General features: G+C 45.2%; 1 protein-coding gene across 4 annotated transcripts; it reads left to right on the plus strand.

Moving 5' to 3' along the window:
• The first annotated feature begins 2,110 nt into the window (after positions 1–2,110).
• On the plus strand, positions 2,111–23,674 carry LOC118569119 (zinc finger protein 709-like). 4 transcript variants are annotated; one of them, XM_036166851.1, is made up of 5 exons: positions 2,111–3,028; positions 5,121–6,030; positions 20,326–20,452; positions 20,569–20,629; positions 21,908–23,674. In XM_036166851.1, exons 2-5 carry the CDS (start codon positions 6,028–6,030, stop codon positions 23,064–23,066), a joined length of 1,350 nt encoding a protein of 449 aa, XP_036022744.1. In that variant the 5' UTR covers positions 2,111–3,028; positions 5,121–6,027; the 3' UTR covers positions 23,067–23,674. The 4 variants fall into 4 exon arrangements, with proteins under 4 accessions (XP_036022744.1, XP_036022745.1, XP_036022743.1 ...); XM_036166852.1 differs by having other exon boundaries at positions 5,726–6,030; XM_036166850.1 differs by lacking the exons at positions 2,111–3,028; positions 5,121–6,030 and adding an exon at positions 6,109–6,258.
• Positions 23,675–24,476: the final 802 nt, after the last annotated feature.

Raw genomic sequence — 24,476 nt, forward strand, 5'->3', positions numbered from 1 at the left:
AATAAGGAAAAGGAGCACTCAAGGGAAGGAGCCAGAATGGGAGGGACAAGGCCACACATAGGAGGAGGCTTATCATTGAATTTTTGTCTGGTCCCTGCATCTTTGAGCCTCATCTTAATCCAGTTGGGACTTTCTGGTAAGGAGCAGCACTTTTTGTGGAGGAGGACACAAATCCCATCTTTAGCCATACTCAGCTCTAGGTTCCTTTAATTTTGGAGTACGCAGCAGTGGAAGAATGGAATTTGTCTGGAAGGATGTTAAGATGATTATGTTATGCCCACATCTCAGGGACCTCCAAAAGACCACCACAGGGACCAAATCCCATATGTAAAAGCAAAGAGCCTTTATTTTCAAGCTCCAAGTTTGGTATCTCTGTCTGTCTAATGCAGCAGTGAGAGAGCAGAGAGCCCTGAGCTCAGGGGAGGTTTTTATCATAGCAGAGGTTGGGGTGAGGGATTGGCTGACATATGTCTAGGGAAATCTGTAGAACAGAAATAGGTGTGTGCTAGATTCAGGGACTTCTGGCCACCTTATCTAATGGTTGGAATGTTTGGGATGTCAGGTACTTCCCCTAAGATGTAGGCCCTCCACGGGTGGGATCAGCTTATGGCTTTTCCTGGGTCTGGGTGTTGTCCGTGGGTAAGCCTGACACAGAAGCTGTGTGTGGGCCTCTAAACTGGTCATGGCAGCTGTATGGTCAAGCTGTTTTGGCCCCCCACGTTGTGAAATGTCTTTAAGGTTTTCTAAGAGCTGGTGAGGCACAGAGGTTAACTGATGCCCTCAATCCAGATGTACGGGGACCAGCCTCAGCAGTTTGGGGGGTCTGAAGGACGGGATACCTGGAAGGCGCAGTAACGACTCAGGGACAATGTTCATGCAAGCTGACAGGTCACTTCGGGCTTCTGCAGTTGCTAAGTAGCTTCTGCTTCTGTCTTGGTGACCTCAGTCTTTTATTATCATGAGCAAGGGGGAACAGAAAGGAAAGGGGAAGTCACCCAATACGGAGTATTCTCCTAATTCCAAAGGTTATTCTTAGAAAATCACCAATATATTTTTCATTATCTTTGATTAAACACAGAAACAATCCTGGGCTTAATGCCAGAGCAAGCACAATCTATTTTTACTCTTTAATGATTATACATTCTTCTGAGCATTTGATCCAAAGGCTAGCAACATGCAAGTTCACACACACACACACACACACACACACACACACACACACACACACACACACAAGATAAAAATAAGAACAGTGGTTAATGTACCAGACAGTCATTTCCTTCTCACACAGCCTGCTCAGACCTCAAGACCTCTGCAGCTGCCTAAGTTCCTCCTCAGCCCTCTGTAAACACCAAACCCCATGACTTGTGGGTCACCATGACCTCAGACAAGAGATCTGCCCCTGCAAGTCAGCGACTTTGTCCTTCTTATCCTGACAGTTCCAAGGAAGACCTGAAGGGAGCTCACCTTTCCTGGCAGCTCTTTTCAATCTAGGAGCCCAATAAAGCTTGCAGCAATCACTCCAGCCATTGACACATTGTCTCCACACTCCTTCAGAGGAATGGAAATATCTGCATTAAAGTTGCCATCTCCTTTGCTTGGTGGAGGCCACCATTTTCCTCTTAAGTTCCCACACTTCCCGTTTGTCATCCCATCTATATGTTACTCCATCCACAGTCTTCAGCCAATACCCCTTAGGGTCTCAAGATTTTAACAATGCCCTTGGAATATCCTCAGAAACTGAATTATTCATCATGGCCAATTTGAGTCCATTGAGCTGACACACATCATACCGTGTGCTATAGTTGACCACACATTCAGTACCTTTTATCTAAGCCTGAAAAAGCTTCCCCAGGCTGCAGGTTCTTTCCCATGACCTGAATAACTGCCTTGACCCCAGCCTGGGTGATCATCTCTGCTTAATTTCCCGTGATACTTGTTTCATTCCCATCCCATTTCACAGAAATCACCATTGGTCTAGGTACACAGAACATGAAGATCAGATAGATCTAAGAATCTAAGATCACAAGAAGTAATTATGTGGAGGAGAATGTGACATGTGCACGCCATAAAGCATGACCTTGGGACACGTAGGCATTTCTGCCTTGGCCCTCTAGAGGCATGCTAAGCAGAAGATCTGGAGGGGAATGGGAGGAGGGTTGGCAGTCCACAGTCTCAGGTCCCTCATCTCCGGTTTCTGCTAGCAGCACGTCAGGCATCGTGTATGCCGTCCCTGGCATTTGCTCACTTTTAAGCTTTAGTTATTTGGATAAACTAAGCCCTACAAGAATCTATAATGTAGTGTATGATTCCCCAAGAAAGTCCTTTTCCCAAGGTCAGGCATTTAGACATTAAGCCCCCCATTCCCTCAGGGGCTTAAAGAAAGTTCTTGCTTGCTTTAAAAAAAAAAAAAAAAAAGACATTCTTATCTCTGGCAAGAAGAACTTGTGGTCCTCCATTAACATATATATATAAAACTGGTGCCTATTAACTTTGTCAAGGTCAATGCTAGCCTCCCGGATCCCTGATCACAAGCCACACCCCAGCTCACTTGCCCTTGTCCCATTTAATCCTATGTGCAATAGAGTATAAAAGGTATATTCTATTTTCAATAAACCGAACAGGCAGCCATACTTATTCACCCTCAGATCCTGTCAGTCATAGCCCTCTCCCCTCCCCCCAACTCCATACATCTTCTATGGGCCCTGAACCCTGAAAGAGCTGGTCTCCAGCATAGCCCCCTAAAGATTGTTTTTCAGAAGCTGCTCTAAGAGAGCCTGATGGCAATTTCAGGATCCACCAGAGCCCAGCCAATCAAGTTAAAGCTGTCTTCCTGCTACATGAAGTCAGTCCAACCTAGGCCCCCTTAGATCCTGGAGACAACCCTCAGCCCTGTCCCTCTTCAATACCAAGTAGCTAGGGAGAGAATCCATCGCCTCATCTTATCTGTTGTCAGGGTCTGGAATGACAGGTTAAAGACCTAAAAGCCTCAAGTGGACCTGACTGACGTCACCTGTGGGAGCTTCTGGTAAGGGGATCCACAAAGGAAACCTGCTGGTATCCACCTCTCCCAGACTGCAGGGGAAATGACAGACTCTTCATCCTCAACCTGTTAGTTATTTAGCGGCGCTCTTACCCTGTGAGGAACACGTCCCAAACAAGACAAATCCATAGAAGAGCTGTTTATTAATATAGGATAGAAAGAGAATGTGACAGGCCTGTGTGAAGCACACACATGAGTGAGGAGGGGAGAGAACAGGGGAGAGAAGAGAAGAGAGACCTGTGCAAAATGGCGCCGGCTTTTTAAAGAGTGGGTCGCGCATGCGTACCGCATGTGGCTACTCCACGCATGCGCGTAGATTACAAGGCTGCATGCACTTTACGCAACCATGTAAAGCCACGGAGTCCTAGCCACGCGAGATGTTCTGACCTAGAAATGGCTAGTTTGAACCGGAAATAATTAGGCGGTCCTCCAGGCAAGCCCAACCGTGTGGACATGTAATTTTCTATCACAACCTCCCTTTCCACTTGTAAAACCCCAAGACACCTCCCCCCCCCACACACACACACACTGGGTCTCAGAACTCAGGACAAATGGCTGCCCTTTGGATGTTTTCATGACAAGGCCCCAGACCTTAGCACAGCCAACTCCTTGATGGAAGGCCATGAAACTCAGCACATAGCACCACCTTTGAAAAATGAAAAACATAAACCGAATCCAACAAAGCCCATAGTTCTGGGAAAGTCTCTAAATGACTAACCTTGCTTTGGGCTTCTGTTGTTCTGTTTTTGACTAACTGTTCTTGACTGAAGTATGTCAACCCAGCATATGTTTTGTTCACCCTGGGGCTGGAGAGATGGCTCAGCAGTTAAGAGCACTGGCTGCTCTTCAAGAGGACCCAGGTTCAATTCCCAGCACTCACATAGCAGTTTACACCTGTCTGTAACTCCTGTTCCAGGGGATCTGACTCCCTCACATAGACATGCAGGCAAAATACCAATGTACACAAAATATAAATAAAAATAATAAAAAAAAAAAGTTCACCCTGAGAAAGGCTGGGGGCTACACTGGGATCCCAAACATCAAGTATAGTCGCCAGCTAGCTAATAAAGACATTCTGATGGGTGGTCGTGGCACACGCCTTTAATCCCCAGCACTCCGGAGGCAGAGCCAGGTGGATCTCTGTGAGTTCAAGGGCAGCCTGGGCTACAGAGTGAGTTCCAGGAAAGGCGCAAAGCTACACAGAGAAACCCTGTCTCAAAAACAAAACAAACAACAACAACAAAAAAAAAAAAAAAAAAAAAAAGAGAGAAAAAAAGACATTCTGTTAATCCCAACTTCAAGAATAAGACCACTACATGGGGTTAGGGATTTAGCTCAGTGGTAGATCGTTTGCCTAGCAAGCATAAGGCCCTGGGTTTGGTCCTTAGCTCCAAAAAATAGATAGATAGATAGATAGATAGATAGATAGATAGATAGATAGATAAATGAATAAGACTACTACAATTTCAACCAAATTTGAAGCAAGATTGATTTTTATTAGAGTATAGCCAAGAGCTGGCCAGAGGCTACTTCCTAAGTCAGGTTAAAGATTGATTTTTATTAGAGTATAGCCAAGAGCTGGCCAGAGACTACTTCCTAAGTCATGTTAAAGAGAGCAGTCCCAAATCCACCTCTTGGGCCCCTTTTAAGGAATAAAATCACAAGTAGTTTTACTGAGGGGAGACAAAGGGGCAATAAGGAAATAATAAAACAAAACAAACAAACCTTTAAAAACATCAAGTGGTCACCAAACATCAGATTAGGGAGGGGTCAGGGAGGGAGCGGGATAGTCCCAAAATAAGTCAAGGTCATGGGCTGTGGAAGGTCAGGTTTCAGGAAACAGAGCAATTCAGCTCTTATTGGCAATAGAAACTCTTGTTTGTTTGTTTGTTTGTTTTTTCTCCAAGACAGACTTTCTTGGATCTTTGCACCTTTCCTGGATCTCACTCTGTAGCCCAGGATGGCCACGAACTAACAGAGATCCGCCTGCTTCTGCCTCCCAAGTGCTGGGATTAAAGGCGTGCACCACCACCGCCCGGCGAAAACTTTTTTTTTTTTTTTTTTTTTTTTAATACAGCATAATGGCTCCTGCCTTCAAAATTGAGGCAGGTTCCTCAATTCTGTTGGCTTAAACCCATGTCTGCGGAGTCTTCTTTGGTGAATACCCCACAACATTCCGATTAAAGAATAATTCAGCTTCTGGAGACGTCTATCTGCTTTCACACATTTCCAAGTTACCTCCATCAGTTCCTAACAGGCAACCTTATCAGACCTTGCTACACAAAGGGAATACAGGATATCTCAAGAACATCACAGCAAGCACACAATGGCCTTGGAACCAGTGACCAAAGGCTTGGGAGGTGGGCAGGTCGGCTGAAACCTTGCCAAGTCTGCGCCTGGACGAGAACACAAAACTGGTGTTTCCTTTTGTCTTTTCATCAGCGCCGCTGAGCAGATTGGCCTGGCCCCGACAGGTTTCATTGTAGCCCTAGCTGGTCTTGAACTCCTAATCCTCCTGCTCCATCTCCCCAATGCTGGGTGACAAGTTGTGTGTGCCATCACACCCAATTTTCCGTGAATAAATCTGGATTTCTCATGTCCTTTTTGGAGACAAGGTCTCCTGCGGCCCAGGCTGACCTCTCACTACGCTGCAACTCCAGATTTTCCCGTTTCTACCTTCAGCCCCGAGCACGTGCCCAGTTAAATCTGAGCCAGCTGTGGAATGCCTCCGGACAGCAACCAGGCCTGGGCAGGACTACGCAGGAACGCACCGGTTTCGGGACTGTACTGGAGGCGGCTGGTCCTGTCCATCAAGGAGCAGGGACTCCCTGGAGCCAATCAGGATGGCGTGTAAAGCGGAGTCTTCCAATCAGCAGCGGGCAGCCGCTCTTCCGGTGCCGCCCTGATGGGCGCTCACCTCGGCAGCGCAGCAGCGCGCACGGTCCGCAGTGGTACCAGGAGCGCAGGGGGAGCGGGAGCGCGCCATGGTGAGTGCGGCGTGGAGACGCGGTGGGGGGGCGGAGGGCGGAGGGGCCGCGGGCTCCGCGCGGTTGGCCGCTCGGAAGTTCCCGGAACTTGCTGAGCGTTTGCAGACCGACTCTGCGGCCTCTTCCTGGAGCCCGCAGCCGAACTGCAGGAAAAAGGGGTCGCCGTGTATGTGTGTGCTCAGGGGCTCGAGTGGAAAGGGAGACGTGGATGCGTTCTTTTGGTGTCTGGTTAGTTACACTTATTTGTACGGGTGGGCCCGTGGGGAGGGCAGCGTCTGGGCTCGCCTTCCACCGTGTGGGTTCTGGGGATCGCGCAAGTCGTCCGGTTTGGCAACAAGCACCTTTTCAGCAGAATCATCGCGCAGGTTCCTTCTTTTTCCTTCACTATTTTTGTTGTTTGTTAGTTTATTTGTTTTTGTTTCGAGAAAGGGTTTCTCTGTGTAACAGCCCTACCTGTCCTGGAACTAGCTCCCTAGACCAGGCTCGTCTCTCTGAGATCTGCCTGCCTCCGCCTCCCGAGTGCCAGGATTAAAGGCGTGCGCCATTTAACCTTTTTTTTTTTTTTTTTCCTAAAGATGCGTTTCCTCATGTGCATATTCACAAACCTGGTGAGACCATGTTCCTAGGATGAAAGAGTTTTTGTCTCCGGGGCTGGAGAGATGGCTCAGAGGTACTGAGTTCAATTCCCAGCAACCACATGGTGACTCACAACCATCTGTAATGAGATCTGGTGCCCTCTTCTGGCCTGCAGTCATACATGCAAACAGAGCAGTCAAAAAAGAAAAAAGAAAAGCCGGCAGGGCGGTGACATCAGGCACCTTTAATCCCAGCACTCCGGAGGGAGAGGCAGACGAATTTCTGGGAGTTCTAGAACAGCCACAGCCACAGAGGGCAACCTTGTCTCGAGGAGGGGAAAAGTCTTCGTTCCCACCAAGAAAATTTACAACTTCTTGGAAAAACTTTGCTTCAGCTGCTGTAGGTTTCTCATTTCCCCATTACATCACAAACAAAAGGGATGGGGGCTGGAGGTCCACTGGAACCCCAGCTGGGGTTTCATTACCTGTGTCTGAAGACAACCTGTGGCCCTGACCCACTTACGAACCGAAACAGGGACCAGTCCCAGCAACAGCAGGGAGAGCACTCATAATACAGGGCATGTTCAGGGGAATAAAGGCATAGTTTATTCTGAATCCAGACATGAGTGGCCATGGCCGGGACCCCCAAACACTCTTCACATGGTGTTCCACTGTGGAAGTGGTTGCATGATCAGTGGTGGTGCACGCCTTTAATCCTTAGGCAGAAGCAGGTGGATCTCTGAGCTCAAGGACAGCCTGGTCTACAGATCAAGTTCCAGGACAGCCAGGGCCACACAGAAACTCTGTCTCAAAAAAGAAAAGTAAAGAAAAAACAGAGTCATGTTTGCAGCAAGTAGGAACTCCATGCTGTGGTTTTCTCAAGCTGTGTCTGACATTCTCAGATATTCTGGATTTGGTGGAGGTGCATGGTTGGCTAAGAATTGTAGGATTTTTTTTTTTTAAGATTTAATTTATTATGTATACAATGTTCTGCCTGCATATATGGCTGCAGGCCAGAAGAGGGCACCGGATCTCATTACAGATGGCTGTGGGCCACCGTGTGGTTGCAGGGTATTGAACTCAGGACCTTTGGAAGAGCAGTCTGTACTCTTAACTGCTGAGCCATCTCTCCAGCCCGAATTGTAGGATTTTTGATAGTCACAAGGATGTATGTGGGCTTTCAAAGGTACAAAAACTCCATAATCTTGTGTGTGGCCCACTGTGGGTGCTGGGAATTGAACCCAGGGCCTCTGGGAAAGCAACAGGCACTTATAACCACTGAGCCATTGCTTCAGCCCCTTAGGATTTGGGGGTGTTGTGGGGGAGTCCTCTCACTATATCCCTGGAACTCTGTAGAGCAGGCTGGCCCGGGACTCAGAGAATCCTCCCTGACTCCCAGGTGCCAGGAATTAAAGGTATGGTCACCTCTCTTCATGATCCTCAATATTGTCAGTCAATTTGGGCCTAGAATCCTTCATATCTTTCTCTCTCTCTCTCTTTCTTTTTTCCAAGGGTTTCTCTGTGTAGCTTTGCACCGTTTCCTGGAACTCACTCTGTAGGCCAGGCTGGCCTTGAACTTAGATCCGCCTGCCTCTGCCTTCCTAGGACTGGGATTAAAGGCGTGTGCCACCACCGCCCGGCAATCTTTCATCTCTTTAACCTCTCTTCTCTCTCTCCCCTAGAGTTCTGCTCTCCCTCTTGGGAACTTCAGTTCTCATGGAGTTACCAGGAAACTGATACCCAAACCCTAGGAAATTCCAGGCTTCCTTAGAGCCCCGGGTACCCAGCCCTGAGACCTCTAAGTAACACTTGCCAACAGGCAGTATCTGGGGCTCACACTTTCTCTGTTGGGCTAAAAGCTGGGACGCCCCAGCTACCTTCCCTCTTCTTTTTTTGGTTTTTCGAGAAAGGGTTTCTCTGTGTATCTTTTGCTCCTTTCCTGGAACTCACTTTGGAGACCAGGCTGGCCTCAAACTCACAAAGATCTGCCTGCCTCTGCCTCCCGAGTGCTGGGATTACAGGCGTGCGCCACCATTGCCCAGCCTTTTTTATTTTGTTTTAAGTTTTTGGTTTTGTTTTTTTTTTATGTATACAGAAGAGGGCGCCAGATCTCATTACAGATGGTTGTGAGCCACCATGTGGGTGCTGGGAATTGAACTCAGGACCTGGAAGAGCAGCTGGTGCTCTTAACCTCTGAGCCATCTCTCCAACCCCCCCCCTCCCTGTTCTTAGAGTGGCTGTAAAGGAGGGACTGTGTGGCCTCAGGCTGGGGTGGGAGAGACACTTTTTGGTTTTTCGAGACAGGGTTTCTCTGTGCAGCTTTGCGCCTTTCCTGGATCACGCTCTGTAGCCCAGGCTGGCCTGGAACTCACAGAGATCTGCCTGGCTCTGCCTCCCAAGTGCTGGGATTAAAGGCGAGTGCCACCACTGCCCGGCAACATTTTTTATTGTTTGATTTGGGGGATCCAGCTTTTTGTTGGGTCTAAACTCCTGTCCCCATAATTGAGTAGCAAAAGTGCTGTGTTGCCATCTGAGGTGTCTCTGCAGCCCTATAATTATAGACCACATACCTCATTCTCGCCCTTATCTACTGAGCCTCTGATCCCTCATACTTCCATGGCTTTTTTGTTTTATTGTGATTTTGTGTATGTGTGTGAGTTTGTATGTCTCTGTGTGTGCCTGATTGCAGGTGCCTGCAGCCTGGGGTGTCAGGTTCCCTGGAGCTGGTGTTAGAAACAGTGTGAGCCACCTGACATGGGTACTGAGATCTGTAAGAACTGTAAATGCTCTTAACTGCTGAGCCAGCTCGTGGCCCTGTCATGACCGGCGGGGAAGTCAATGGAGAGACCCTAGAGGGGGAGTGAGAATGTGGGAGACAAGAGACACGAGAGATGGAGACATGACAGGATTCTGATCAAGTCTCATTTATTCAAGAACATCTCAGGGTAGATACAGGGCAAGGGGGTGATGAAGCTCTAACTCTTGCAAAAAACGGGTATCTAAGCAACCATCCCATAGCGGAAAGCCCCTTAACTGTAGAAGCAGAACGTTCTGAACACAGGAAACCATCAAGACCTGAGGAAATAACAGACCTACCTTGAGGTTAATATCTAATGCAGCTAAAGCAATCATAAAATGGCTTTAAATGTGGCAAGTCTCCTACATTGACCCCTTCATGTCTTCCTTTGTATGTGGGTACCAGGCATGGTGGTCCAGACCTGTGATCCAGCTCTGGGAAATAAAGGCAGGAAGATCAAGAATTCGAGACCAGCTCTAGCTACATGAGACCTTACCTTCAAAATGTATGCATTGACACATGGTAGCTCACAATTGTCTGTAACTCCAGTCCCAAAGGATGTGGCACCTCCTGGCCTTTGCAGGTACCAAGCATGTACATGCCACCTACACATACATGTAGGCAAACACCCATACACATAGTTTGTTAAAGTAAAAGAGAAAAGCATGCCTAGTGAGCCTGGCATGGCGGTGGGTCCCTGAATCCCCAGCATCTGGGGAGCAGAGGCCAGAGAATTAAGTTCAGGAGCAGCCTGGGCTGCCTGAGACCTTGACCACCCCCACCCACACCCCCCCCCCAAAAAAAAAAAAAACGGAAAAGGCAATTGGTCTATGCCTGTGATCTCACTACTAGGGAAGTAGAAGGAAGAGGATTGGGAGCTCAAGGCCAGCCTGAGCTACACTGAAACTGAACAACAACAAATAAGGAAATAAAATGATGAACACAAGTAGGGTGTGACTATTGGAAGAAGTGTAGGAATAAAAAGGGAAAGCCCACACTGAGGTTAGCTAGACAGTGTGTGTGTAGGTGTAGGCGGGGAGACAGCCCACACTGGGATTATCTGGATGAGGGGTGTGTGCATGATGTGTATATTGGTACTGACAGGCCAAAAGAGGACATTGGATCCCTTGGAACTGGTGTGACAGATGGTTATGAAGGTGCTGGGAACCAAACCTGAGTTCTCTGCAAGAGCAAGTGCTTCTAACCACTGAACCATCCCTCCAGCCCTTTTCTTTTATGTATATGAATGTTTGTTTGTGTATATGTATGTGCACCGTGTACATGCCTGGTGCCCCCTGAGGCCAGAAGAGCATCATCCCCTGGAATTAGATCTACAGATGGTTATTGAGCTGCCGTGTCCTGAGAGCCAAACCTGGATCCTCTGGAAGAGCAGTCTGCATTCTTAATTAATTGCTGAGCCATCTCTCCAGCCCCTCTTGCTTTCTTCCTCCCGATTTATTTCATGTGTACTTGTTTGGCCTATGTGTGTGCATGTACACAACATGCGTGCCTGATGCCCGCAGAGGTCAGAAGAGGGCACTGGATCCCCTGGAACTGGAGTGACATGGTTGTGAGCCGCCATGTGGGTACTGGGAGCCAAACTCAGGTCCTCTAAAAGAACAAGTGCTCTTAACTCTCACCAGCCTCAGGTTTGTCTGTGATGCATGCAGGGTTTCACTTTGATGCCCAGGCCTGGGCTCACTCTCCATTTCAGCTGGGATTTCGGGTACCACTGGGGCCAGGCAAGACATGCATCCCCCTTCAGAATATGGGGTCCCCTGTGAACTGGAGTGACAAGGCAGCTTTGCTGGGTGGACTTACTCTGTAGAATCTTGCCAACATGAAATTCTGTTTTAGTCAAGCAGGTGAGAATTTTTGTCCTGGTAAGACATTGTGGCTCATGCCTGTAACCCCAGCCAGCATTCAGAAGACTAGGGTGGGACGATTGGCAGTTTAAGGCTAGCCTGGGCTACATAGTAACTTCTAGGACAGTTTGGATTACATAATTAAACCTCGTCTCTAAAATAAGCATTCCATTTCATGGTATGTTGTACGAATTTGGTTTTATTGGTTGGATCATTGGTGGGTAGAATAATAAGGACTAGGGCAAACAGGGAGCTCTTGCTGCTTGGGCTGGCCTTGAGCCTTGAGCCTTCAATCATCCTATGATTGCCTCTACTTGTATCAATTTTAGTATATTGTTTCTTTCTTAGAATTGGTTAATTACAGCCAAGGTATTAAATATTCCGGCAAAAAATTGTGTATGTGCGTGTGTTGAGAACTGAACCCAGGAACTGTGCTTGCTAGGCAAGTGCTCTACCACTGAGCTAAATCCCCAACCCCATTAGATTATTAATCACTGGATCCTCTTACATAGATATTAGTAATTTCTAGATTATCTTTTTTTTTTTTTTTTTTTTTTTTTTTTTTGAGACAGTGTAGCTTTGCGCCTTTCCTGGAACTCACTCAGTAGGCCAGGCTGGCCTCGAACTCACAGAGACCGAGACCCACCTGCCTCTGCCTCCCGAGTGCTGGGATTAAAGTCGTGTGCCACACCCCCAGCATTTTTTTTGTATTTTATTTTCATGTGTGTGTGTATAGATATGTGCACATGTGCCATGGAGTGCGTGTGTTAGACATTCAGAAATCAGTTCTCTCTTCCACAGTGGGTCCTAGGGATTGAACTCGGGTCATCGGACTTGGCTGCAAACACTTTCACGTACTCTCTCCTTTCTAGTTTGACTAGTTGAATTTTATCAAATCTCATGCCTTTTTCAAAATAAAGGGCTTTTCCTTTTATTATTATCTTGAGTTTAATTTCTCATGTTCTTGAGTTTGCATGGTTTAAAAGATTGTGTGTGTGTGTGTGTGTGTGTGTGTGTGTGTGTGTGTGTGTGTGTGATGCATGAGTGCATTGCCCAGGAAGGCCAGAAGAGGGCACTGGATCCTCTGGAGCAGGAATTACAGGGGGTTGGGATCCACCCAGTCTTGAGTGCTGGGAACTGGCTTGAGCCCTCTGGAAAAATAGCAGGTGACTCAGCAGCAGAGTGACCCCCATGTAATCTGATACCATGTTAGAAGCCAACATGCCTGTAAGGGCTTGTTGCATTTTCATTGGCAGCTGACCGCATTAGCATTGCTTGATCCCAGTATTCCTCAGTTTCTCTCAAGATTCTGTGTCGTCTCAGTTAATTTAGGTATTGCATCCTTCTTTCAGTTAGTGCTAGAAGCACATGGATCTCATTTTTTCTTTTTTAAGGGAGGGGGTTTATTTCAGTTCAGTTCCTGTTTACAGTTCATCATGGTGGGAATGTCATAGCTGCAGGAGCTGGTCATCTTTGAAAAATGACTTTTTCCCTTCCACTAGCTGATGATTATTATTATGATTATTATTATTATTATTATTATTATTATTATTTTCCAGAGCTGAGGACTGAACCCAGGTCCTTGTGCTTGCTCGGCAAGCGCTCTACCACTGAGCTAAATCCCCAACCCCTATTATTATTTTATTCCTTGTTATTTTAAATTTATTTTTCTATTATCAGCTTGATACAGTATCAATTCTTATCTTAATAGTGAAATGTTTCATTGAGGGTTGCTCAGTAATTGAGTAAAATCAAAACTTATTATAAGCCACAGTCATCCTAGCGTCCCCCCCCCCATATTGCCTTCATGGTTCTGTGGGTTGCAGTCTGATTGTTCTTTGCTTTGTATCTAGTATCCACTTATGAATGAGTACATGCCATGTTTGTCCTTCTGGGTTTGGGTTACCTCACTCAGGATGATATTTTCTAGTTCCATCCATTTGCCTGCAAACCTCATGCTGTCATTGTTTTTCTCTGCTGAGTAGTACTCCATTGTGTATATGTACCACATTTTCTTAATCCATTCTTCAGTTGATGGGCATCTAGGTTGTTTCCAAGTTCTGGCTGTTAAAAATAGTGCTGCTATGAACATAGTTGAGCATGTATCTTTGAGGTATGATTGAGCATTCCTTGGGTATATGCTCCAGAGTGGTATGTCTGGGTCTTGAGGTAGTTCAATTCCCAATTTTCTGAGAAACCGCCATACTGATTTCCACAGTGGTTGTACAAGTTTGCATTCCCACCAACAGTGGAGGAGTGTTCCCTTTGCTCTGTATCCACTCCAACATTGACTGTCATTAGTGTTTTTGATCATGGCCATTCTGACAGGTGTAAGGTGGTATCTCAGAGTCGGTTTGATTTGCATTTCCCTCATGATTAAGGATGTTGAGCATTTCTTTAAATGTCTTTCAGCCATTTGTGGTTCTTCTTTTGAGAATTCTCTGTTTAGCTCTTTAGCCCATTTTTAATTGGATTGTTCAGTATTTTGATGTCTGGTTTCTTGAGTTCTTTATATACTGTGGAGATCAGTCCTCTATCAGATGTGGGGTTGGTGAAGATCTTTTCCCATTCTGTAGGCTGTCTTTTTGTCTTATTGACCGTGTCTTTTGCCTTACAAAAGCTTCTCAGTTTCAGGAGGTCCCATTGATTAATTGTTGTGTTCAGTGTCTGTGCTGTTGGTGTTATATTTAGGAAGTGATCTCTGGTGCCAATGAGTTCAAGAGTACTTCCTACTTTCTCTTCTATTAAGTTTAGTGTAACAGGATTTATGTTGAGGTCTTTGATCCACTTGGACTTGAGTTTTGTGCATGGTGACAGATATGGATCTATTTGTAATCTTTTTTTTTTTTTTTTTTGCCAGAGCTGAGGATTGAACCCAGGGCCTTGTGCTTGCTAGGCAAGCCCTCTACCACTGGGCTAAATCCCCAACCCAATTTGCAATCTTTTACATGTTGACATCCAGTTATGCCAGCACCATTTGTTGAAGATACTTTTCTTTTTCCATTGTATGGTTTTGGCTTGTCAACAATCAGGTGTTCATGTGTGCGTGGATTAATGTCAGGGTCTTCAGTTTGATTCCATTGGTCCATGTGTCAGTTTTTATACCAGTCCCAGGCTGTTTTTATTACTGTAGCTTTTTATTTCTCTTTTTTTTTTTTTAAGGGAGGGGGTTTATTTCAGTTCCTGTTTACAGTTCATCATGGTGGGGTTGTCACAGCTTCAGGAGCTTGAAGGAGCTGGTCATCTTGGAAAAGAATGACTTTTTCCCTTCCACTAACTTATTATTATTGTTATTATTTTATTCCTTGTTCTTTTTCTCTTCCTCCTCTTCCCCTTCTTTTTCCTTCCTTCTTCCTCTTCTTCCCCTTCTCTTTTTTTCCTTCCTTCTTCCTTTGCTTCCTTTTTTAAATTTGTTTTTAAATTACACTTGTGATAAAGAATGACTTTTACTTGTGTGTCTCTGTGTGCAGTGAGATGACAGGCTATGCCACCAAAGCCTGGCTTCTGTTTCTTTACCATCTCTGATTGTGTGAGTTGTTGTTTTAAGATTGTGGGGGGGGGTTGTTTTGTTTGCATGTATGTGTACCCCATGCATGCAGTGCACACAGATCAGAAGAGGGCTTCAGATACCCTGAGTTACAGACTGCTGTGAACCATCATGTGCGTGCTGGGGATCAAACCTGGGTCCTGCAAGAACAAAAGATGCTCTTAACCATTGAGATATTCTCCATTGCCAGTATGATGATGTTTATTGGGTGTGGGGTGCACATGTGCCATGGCAGACATGTGGACATAAAAGAATAACTTAAAGGTTGGGTATTTAGCTCAGTGGTAGAGCACTTCCCTACCAAGCGCAAGGCCCTGGGTTCGATACTCAGCTGGAAAAAAAAAAAAAAAACCTTACAGTAGTCTCTCCTTCCAGGGTTCAAACTCACATCACAGATTTGTACAGCAAGCACTTTTACCCACTGAACAGTCCCGCTAGGTCCTGGTGTGATTCTCCCGTTACTTAAGCTGGTGAGATCCCTTCCCCCAACTCAGATCCTAGATGCCATCAGTGGTTGAAGACTGAACTGTCTGCTCAGGGGACAGTCTTGGGAATGCTTAGTAATTCCTTCAGCACTCCAGACAGTAGCACTGCAGTTAGTCAAGTAGACCCTGGGTAGGAGATGTTCAGTCCAATTGGATGGCTCAGCAGGTAAAGGTGCTTGCTGCCCAGTCTTGTAACCTCTGATCCCTGAGACCCACATGGTAGAAGGACTGGACTGACTGCTCCAGGTTACCTGATGTGGCAGCCAGGAAGAACGAGCCTGTGACAATTTTATTGAGAGCAATCAGACTTTTTATACCTTCCTTTATCAGGAACAGAATATAGTGACAATTGCCGGGATCAATACAGCTGTACAGTGATGTTCGCAAACTTTTCAGAGTTCACAGGATGAATGTCCAAGACCAATTGTCCTGTCAAAGCTTCCTTGACTTCTAGAGGGAACAAACATGAACATACAGAGAAACACAAAGCAGCCTGAATGCTTCACTGCCTGAGGGAGTGCCCCAGGAGCCATGGACTTTAATCTGGAAAACCTATAATGCATGCCTCTCGGGTCAGCTACGCCAGGCCACATCTATGGTTCCTGCAATTTCCCCCTTTTTTATTTTTTAATTTTGGGGTATGCAAGTCAGTCTTTACAGCAGACATGGAGTAGCGAATCAGTCTCAAAGCTATAATGCTTCCCAGTATAACCATTAACAAACTTCCCAGAGACATTTCTTGGACCATAATTTAGAAGTCCAATTTGAGACAGAAAAATAATGATCAAAAATCTTTGGTTTTGTGCAACAATGGAGGCGGGCAATTCATCTCATTTGAATGCTGAATAATTAGTATTTCATAGTGCAGGGTCTCAACATCAACACTTAAATTGTCAAGTGACCATCTTTGCTTAGGGAACAACTTGATTAGCAGAAGTGACACCAGGATCTGAGTTATTTGCATAAGCAAGGATGTTATTCTCTTTCCAGCCAGTAGAGTGAAGCGCAGGAAGGTCAGGTGCAGGAGGGTCAGGGTAAATGCAGTAGCAGATGCCTTCAACAGAGAGCATTGCAGGTAGAGCATTCTGCAGCCACACCCTTCCCTTGAGATTTCAGCTGCTCCTCCGTCACCCGCTCCTCTGTCACTTCGACTGTAATCCCTGGAGATGCTCTGGAAGCTCTTCATCCATCTTCCACAGATTGAGTCAATCTTTCAGATATCCACACTGACTTTTCAACACCCTGAGGAAAAAACACAAACAGCCTTCAGCTCCAGTGAATTTCTGGACCCCAGCCATTCAAAGGGCCAGACATATCATCTCTCCAAAGGACAGGGATCCTGAATTGTTTTTGAAGGGGCCCAAAAACACGATCAGCAGTGAGGCCACCCTTGCCTAAATTTAAATTTTTTTTAAGTAAATAAAATAGAAGGTAAGGGATGGAGAAATAGATGGCTCAGCTGTTGTAGAGAGCGCTAGCTACTCTTCCAGAGGATCCTGGTTCTATTCCTAGTACCACCATGGAGCTCACAACAGGGCTTCTGACACCCTCACACATACATACATAAAATTAATTTTTTGAGGAATAAATCTAAAGGATTAACCCAATTTTTATGTTTGTGTTTGTTTTTTGAGACAGGGTTTCTCTGTGTAGCTTTGTGCCTTTCCTGGATCTCTCTTTGTAGACCAGGCTGGCCTTGAACTCACAAGAGACCTGCCTAGCTCTGCCTCCCTAGTGCTGGGATTAAAGGCTGCACCACCACTTACTTCCTGGCCAATTTTTATTTTTGCAAAGAGTTCTTTTAGCATCTTATTTTTGGCAGAAAGCAAAATATCTATATAATGTATAATAAGAGCAAGAAGAAACGATTTTTTAGCTTTTTAAAGCAGCAAACTTTTGACACAGAGTTGGGCCGTTTGTCATTCCTCATTTCTTGCTGAAATGATTGCTAATAGTTGAGTGCCTCCTGCCCTTCAAGGGCCACAGCGGGGTAATCGTGAAGGCCCAATGTCAGGACAGAACCAGACGGTTGCCAGTTAGCGTCCTCATATGCCAGTGACTTGATTTATCTATTTATTATGTACACAGAACGGGGCGCCAGCTCTCATTACAGATGGCTGTGAGCCACCGTGTGGGTGCTGGGAATTGAACTCAGGACCTCTGGAAGAGCAGCCATCGCTCCAGCCCTGCAGTTGTTTTTTGTTTGTTTTTCCTTCAAACTAGGGATTGAACTAAAGTCAATCTCACTGGCCCCATGAAATTAAAAAATGTTAATAAGTCTACTTTGTAATTAAACACATTGCCATCATTAATCCTGGAAATGCAGTATAAAAAATAGCAAAAGTAGAAAATAAAAGTCCTCTGTCATACTGAGAAAATGGAGGGCTGAAGAAAGCTTTCCTAATCATCTCAGCCTTGAAACAATATCTTGAGTAAGTGAGCAGAGCAGTTAGTGTTTGCATAGCCATTTAAATCTCTAATTTTCTAAATTAAATGAACCATCTGAATTTTCTTTTTTATTTACTCAACCACAGTTCCCCTTCTTCCCCTCCTCTCTGCCTCCCTGCCCCCACCATCCTCTCCTTGGTTTCTATTCAGTTCTGTTCAGAAAAGGGCAGACCTCCCATGGATAGCAACAAAACGTGGCGGCATATCAGGTATTAAGTAAGACTGAGCACCTTGCCTTGCAATAAGGCTGGGCAAGGCAACCCAGTTTGAGGGAAAAGTTGTATGCTGACCTCCACACATGTTCATCACGAGACAGACACATATACAAAAACATATAAAATTTTAAAATTATAAGTACTGTTTTTGTACTCAGTAAACCATGAAACTATCACATTTAATCTGTTTCTTCTTTCTTTCATTTTGTCACCTAAAAGGACCCTATTGCACAGCATTTTACTCATCATCATCAGCGAGACTACCACCTGGCTTTATAAAATACGTATAAAAGAACTTAGAGGCTAAGGACAAAAAGATTATTTAATATTCCATCCATCTTACTAAACTGATTCCGTTGCAAATTGGTTAGATTATATCATGTAAAATTTGAATAGCTGTAAGAAAATAAAAAATATGGTTTTAATGCCAAAAAAAAAAAAGATAAGCCTTTGCTAAGACCCTCCAGTCAAAGGAAAGAAAAGCTCCCCAGAAACAGAATCAAGGAGAGACGGTATAAAGGGAGCGGCTGGTCCAGCCTGAACACAAGCCTGTTTAAGACCCTAAAGTCTTCAATGAAATGGGTATTTAATTCCTACCTTGTTGTCCTGGATTATTGGGATCAGGCATTTCACTCACTGGGAAAAGATCAAGTCCCCTTGTGTCTTCTCCTGTCTCCTGGGCACAATGCATCCGAGACCCGCACCCTGACTTAGGAGTTAATTCTCTTACCCTAAGAACTTGAGTAAGGGATGAAGTGAAGCAGTGGAGTGTCCGTGCTGTGAGGAACTGCACTTGGTGGATAGGGGTTGCGAGCAGAGGAAATTGGAACGGTAGATCCAGGAGCAAGCTCAGCACATAGAGGGAACCCCTCAGCCTCCTCACAGAGAGACAGAGGACTGTCTTCAGTTCTGATTTCCCTCTTCCCCTGTTTGTTGTTTTTTCCTGACCACTTTCATATTTATTTTTAACTCTGTCATTTTTATCTTGCTGTTGTGTTGATTTCTTTCCGAAGCTGAACGGCATCACCAGGAATTTTCTCTGGTCTCCTTGTATCTGACTCTCCCTGAATTGCTCTTTGTAATTGGGACCATGTTCTCAGATCCAGAGATCCCTCTTCAGGGAAAGATGGAGAGCAATCAGGCTTTTTATACCTTTATCAGGAACGGAATATAATGGCATTGCTGGGATTAATAGAGTTGTAGTTGCCAGGATACAGTGATGTTTGCAGGATATACAAGATGAATGTCCAAGACTAAGTGTCCTCTCAAAGCTTCTACGGGATCATAGAGAGAGACACAAGACAGCCTGAGCTTCACTGCCCACGCAGTACTCCAGGGGCCATGGACTCTAACCTGAAAAACCTGTGATGTGTCACCAATACACACAAATAAGTTTTCTTAGTGTTTGGAGTAATCCACACTATACACATCTTCACCTGCACTTATCAATGAAAGGCTGCTCCTTCTGTGTATCTTGGGGCAGTCTCAGTTGAGGGACTGCCCAGACTAGACTGGCATGTTGTCTTGTCTGTGAGCAGTTGTCTGGACTGTTGATTTGATTGATATAGGAGGGCTCAGCCCACTGTCAACAACAGCATTCCCTAGACTAATGGACCTGGGCTATATATATATGTATGTATATATATTTTTAAAGCCAGCTTAGTATGAGCCTTAAGTGAGCTAGCAGTGTTCCTCTGTAGTTTCTGTTCTAAATGCCCGCTTGAATCCAAGCCCTGGTTTCCCTCAGTGAGAGACTGACCCTGGGAGTGTAAGCCAAATAAACTCATCTCAGTTACTTTACTGTTGTGGTTACTTTACACCATGACCAAAGCCACTTATAAAAGAAAGCATTTAAGGGCTTGCTTACCGTATCATAGGGTGAGTCCATAACCGTCATTGCAGGGTTGCAGGCAGGCACGGCACGGCACTAGAGTTGTAGCTGAGAGCTTACATCTGATCCACAAGCAGGTAGCAGAGCATACTGAGAGTGAATGGCTTTGGCCCACCTTTAGTGACATACCTCCAACAAAGCCACACCTCCGAATCCTTCCTAGAGAGTTCCACCACCTGGGACCCAAACATTGACATGTGTGAACCAGTGGGCACATATTCTCACTCAGCCCACCACACGTTCTTTCCTCACCTAAGTTGCTTTTGCTCAGAGTGTTTCATCGCAGCAACAGAAACCTAACTAGAACACGATGTGTTGCCTGCAGTGGCGGTGTGGGAGGCAGTGTAGACGGTAGGTCTGATTACCAAGCCCTAGAACTGATTGAAGTATCTTCCTGTCAGCCTGGTATCAGTGAAGAGTAAATACCAGCCGTTTCCAGTCTCTTTATTTGTAATAACATGGGATGTTTCAGGACCCGGTGACCTTTGAGGATGTGGCTGTGAACTTCACCGAGGAAGAATGGGCCTTGCTGGATAGTTTCCAGAAGAATCTCTACAGAGATGTGATGCAGGAGACCTACAGGAATCTGACTTCTATAGGTGAGTGCTGATTCAGAGTGAAGACTCGCGCACGCGTCAGCCAAGGTTGGCCTCGCACATTAAGCAGCTGACATCACTCTATACTTTTTTAAAATTGTTCTGCATCTGTATTTTAGGAACAAAATGGGAACAGTGGGATGTGGAAGCTTACTGCAGAAGGCTAAAGAGATATATGAGGTAATGATCACCCACAAAGAAACAGCTGAGAATCAGTGGATGTGGGGAAAATATTAAAAAGCACAAATTCATACTATTTATTCTTAAAAACAATCTCCTAAAGCTCTGAAAATGAATGCTTGTATGTCCTGTGGATATTCAAGGTCTGCAAAATAGTTTTTGTTTGTTTGTTCTGTTTTGTTCGTTTGTTTTTTTACCTTTCTAGAGCTTTATTGGGAAAGAGAGAGAGAGAGAGAGAGAGACCGGGTGGAGGGGGGAGAGAGAGCTGCAAGATAGTTTATGTAAGACATTCCAGCTGGGGACAGAGCAGTCGAATCCGTGAGCCTGAGGCACCATGCTCATTCAAACTAGCACATACACATCATTTGAGAAAACTAAGGATCCAGGAGAGATGGCTCCAAATGCCCTACCAGAGGTCCTGAGTTCAATTCCCAGCAACCACATGGTGCCTCACAACCATCTGTAATGAGATCTGGCGCCCTCTTCTGGCCTGCAGGGACACATGCAGGCAGAACATTGTACACATAGTAAATAAATAAATCTTTTAAAAAAAGAAGAAAAGAACACTTCCAGAGAACTCACATGTTCGGTTTCTAGAACCCACATGACGGCTCACAACTGTCTGTAACTCCAGTTCCAGGCATCTGACACCTTCACACCAGTGCACATAAAGCTAAATAAATTACTTTTTTAAAAAATTAAATAACTAAATCTTTTTAAAAAATGATAGGAACTATGGTCCAGCCATCTTACAGGCCCTTGAACCCACTTATGTTAAAACTTCTCTCCAGTGCTATACTCTGTGTGGCTGGGGCCACAGGGAGTGAGGGAAGGGCAGACTTGTAAGGGAAGCTGGGGTCAGGCAGGCAGTGCTGGAGTGGCGCCAGCCAGGCGATGCTTGGCCCCTGAGTGCATGTATTAGCACACCACGGAGCTGGTCTCTCTAGGAGGTGGCTGGAGGCAGCAATCTCAGGCTGTAAACATCTGGGATGAGGAAGCTGCAGTTGCTAGTCTTTACACACACGGGTCACTCGTTTGTAAATACTTTACACTGTCGACATTAGCACGCAGACTGGAGGAAGGCTTCGCCATTGTCGTTAGTCTGAGACATGGCTCTGCCCATGTCAGCAACATGCATTCACTCAGGACTTCTGCCCACACTGGGGCACAAAAGCCCAAAGGACCTTGTGAATGTTCCCAGTGTAAATCTAATATCTACTAATAAGTATAACACTGCTAATAAGTAAACTCTTAAGGTTATATTTCTTATTCTCACAGAATCCAAATGGTAAAGAGAGACCATGAATTTACAGACAATGGCCAGCATAGAGAAGCCATAGCCCAAGATCCAGTCGATATCACAAACAAGACTCCTGAACTTCCTGATTGCCACAACATCAGTCAGTCGTCCCCGAAGAGGCAAGTTACATTCAACCCTAAACAGAGACCATGTGACTATCAGAAATATGTCAAGAAATACTGTGAATGTGAAACGTGTGGTAAAGCCTTCATGTGCCCAAGCTCCCTTAAAAAACATAAAAAGATCCACAACGGGGAGAAACCTTATAAATGTATGCACTGCGAGAAAGCCTTCCGTTACCGTCACTGTGCCAATAGGCATATGCTGACTCACAGTGCAGACAGGCATAAATGCAAGGTGTGTGGAGAAACATTTCCTAATGCCGATGCCCTGCGGGGACATAAGATAATTCACTCCGGAGAGATACCTGAATGTAAGGAATGTGGGAGGATGTTCTGGACTGTCAGTTCCCTCGACATGCACAAAAGGCTTCATACAACAGAAAAACTTTATGAATGTAAACACTGCCGGAAAACTTTCAAGAGTTACTGTTCCTTTAAACTACACGAAAGGATTCACACTGGGGAGAAACCTTATGAATGTAAGCAGTGTGGGAAAACCTTCAGACATTCCAGCCATGTTCAAGCACATGAGAGAATTCACACTGGAGAGAAACCGTATGAATGTAAAGAGTGTGGGAAGACCTTCACTTCTGGCCACTGCGCACGAAGACATTTAGGGACACACAGTGGAGCCTGGCCTTACAAATGTGATGTGTGTGGGAAAGCTTATCCATATGTGTATTCGCTTCGAAACCATGAAAAAAGCCACACCAAGGAGAAACTTTATGAATGTATGCAGTGCGGGAAAACCTTTAAATATAGTGCTTCCTTACGAAACCATTTGACCACTCACACTGGAGAGAAGCCGTATGAATGTAAGGAGTGTGGGAAAACCTTCAGTTGTCCCAGTTACATCCAGAACCACATGAGAACACACAATGGACAGCCCTACAAATGTCAAGAATGTGGTAAGGGGTTCTCGTATTCCAAAAGTCTTAGGAGACACATGCATATACACAGTCAATTGGTGGTGGATAGTTTTAAGTATGAGTTAGAAGAAGTTGAGTGTAAGTAGAAGCAGAGCCCCACACATTCCAGCACATGGGTTAAAAATGAGCCTGCCGGTGCAGTGTGTGCGGAAGTCTGGTTTCAGTCAGAATACGTGCCACAGTTTGTTCATGTGTCAGACCCTACGAGTTGACATCCTGTTGGGAAGCAATTCAGCGCTGAGGACCTGAGAAGAATGCTAACTTGGGAAAGCTTTTGGCCCATCCTTGTTAGCACACATGGGAAGACACAGCGGAAAGAAAACCTATCACTGTTAATAGCATGCATGGGGAAAGTTTTACCTTGAGTTTCAGCAGTGTGGGAAAGTCTTCAATAAGCCACAGACCCAGACTCTGTAAATGAAGGAATACTTGCAATGTTAACGTTTTTTTAAACCCATGGAATGAAGTGAGTCCCCAAATCTCATAAACCTAAGAAGTTTAAAATCTGTTGATTCCTGTGCTGTCCAGAAGCCACAATTGGAAAGAAATGTGATAGTGTCCTGTGATCTTTCTCTAGCTCACTGCTAAATGTGTGGATTTCTGATTCTTAGTCATAATTCTGTTGCTAAATTTTGATTTAGTTATACATTTTTTGTTTGTTTTGTGTTTTGTTTTGTTTTTGTTTGTTTTTTGATTGTTTGGGTTTTTGGTTTTTCAAGACAAGGTTTCTCTGTATAACAGTCCTGGCTGTCCTGGAACTCGCTTTGTAGCCCAGGCTGGCCTCGAACTCAGAGGTCCACCTGGCTCTGCCTCCCAACCAAGTACTGGGATTAAATGCGTGTGTCACTGCCGCCTGGCTTAGTTATACATGTTTGATCGACATAATTTAAGTGCTTTTGTGATCAAGGGACCAATAAAATCTGACTTTGTAAATTGTCCAGATTTTGTCTGGCTAGTTGTGGCTGTACCTTATCATTTATATATTCCACATTTGTTTTCTAATAAAAATGTCTTTTTTCCTCCGCACAAAGTTTACTCAATCATTCATACTAAAATAGTACCTCTTTTTATGCTTTTTATATCTGTTACATTGTGTGTGTGTGGGGGGGGGTGCCCGTGAGTTCAGGTTGCAGGGATCTGACTCGGGTAGGTCATCAGGCTTGGTCACAAGTGATTTTACTGACTGAGCCATCTCACCATCCCTAGTTTCTTAATGTAGGAAATTTTAGTTATCCTTTTCTCTGAGGTGGGGGAGGACTTTCAAGACAGGGTTTCTCTGTGTAACAGTTCTGGCTGTCCTGGAACTCTGTAGACCAGGCTGGCCTCAAACTCAATGATCCAGCCTGCCTCCCCTTCCCTAGTGCTGGGGTGATTAAAGGCTTCTGCCACCACTCCTGGCAACTTTAGTTATCTTAAGAATTGTACATCTGGAGAGATGGCTCAGAGGTTAAAATCACTGACTGCTCTTCCGGAGGTCCTGAGTTCAATTCCCAGCA

Source organism: Onychomys torridus, chromosome 17 (genome assembly GCF_903995425.1).
Source record: "Onychomys torridus chromosome 17, mOncTor1.1, whole genome shotgun sequence".
Taxonomy (NCBI): domain Eukaryota; kingdom Metazoa; phylum Chordata; class Mammalia; order Rodentia; family Cricetidae; genus Onychomys; species Onychomys torridus.

Excerpts from the sequence above, each read along its gene's own strand:
- LOC118569119 (XM_036166850.1), top strand. The coding sequence starts at position 6,199 with ATGTGTGTGCTCAGGGGCTCGAGTGGAAAGGGAGACGTGGATGCGTTC. Across the intron at positions 6,259-20,325 it reads ATGCGTTCTTTTGGTGTCTG|GACCCGGTGACCTTTGAGGA; the intron begins GTTAGTTACACT and ends GGGATGTTTCAG. Across the intron at positions 20,630-21,907 it reads AGGCTAAAGAGATATATGAG|AATCCAAATGGTAAAGAGAG; the intron begins GTAATGATCACC and ends TTATTCTCACAG.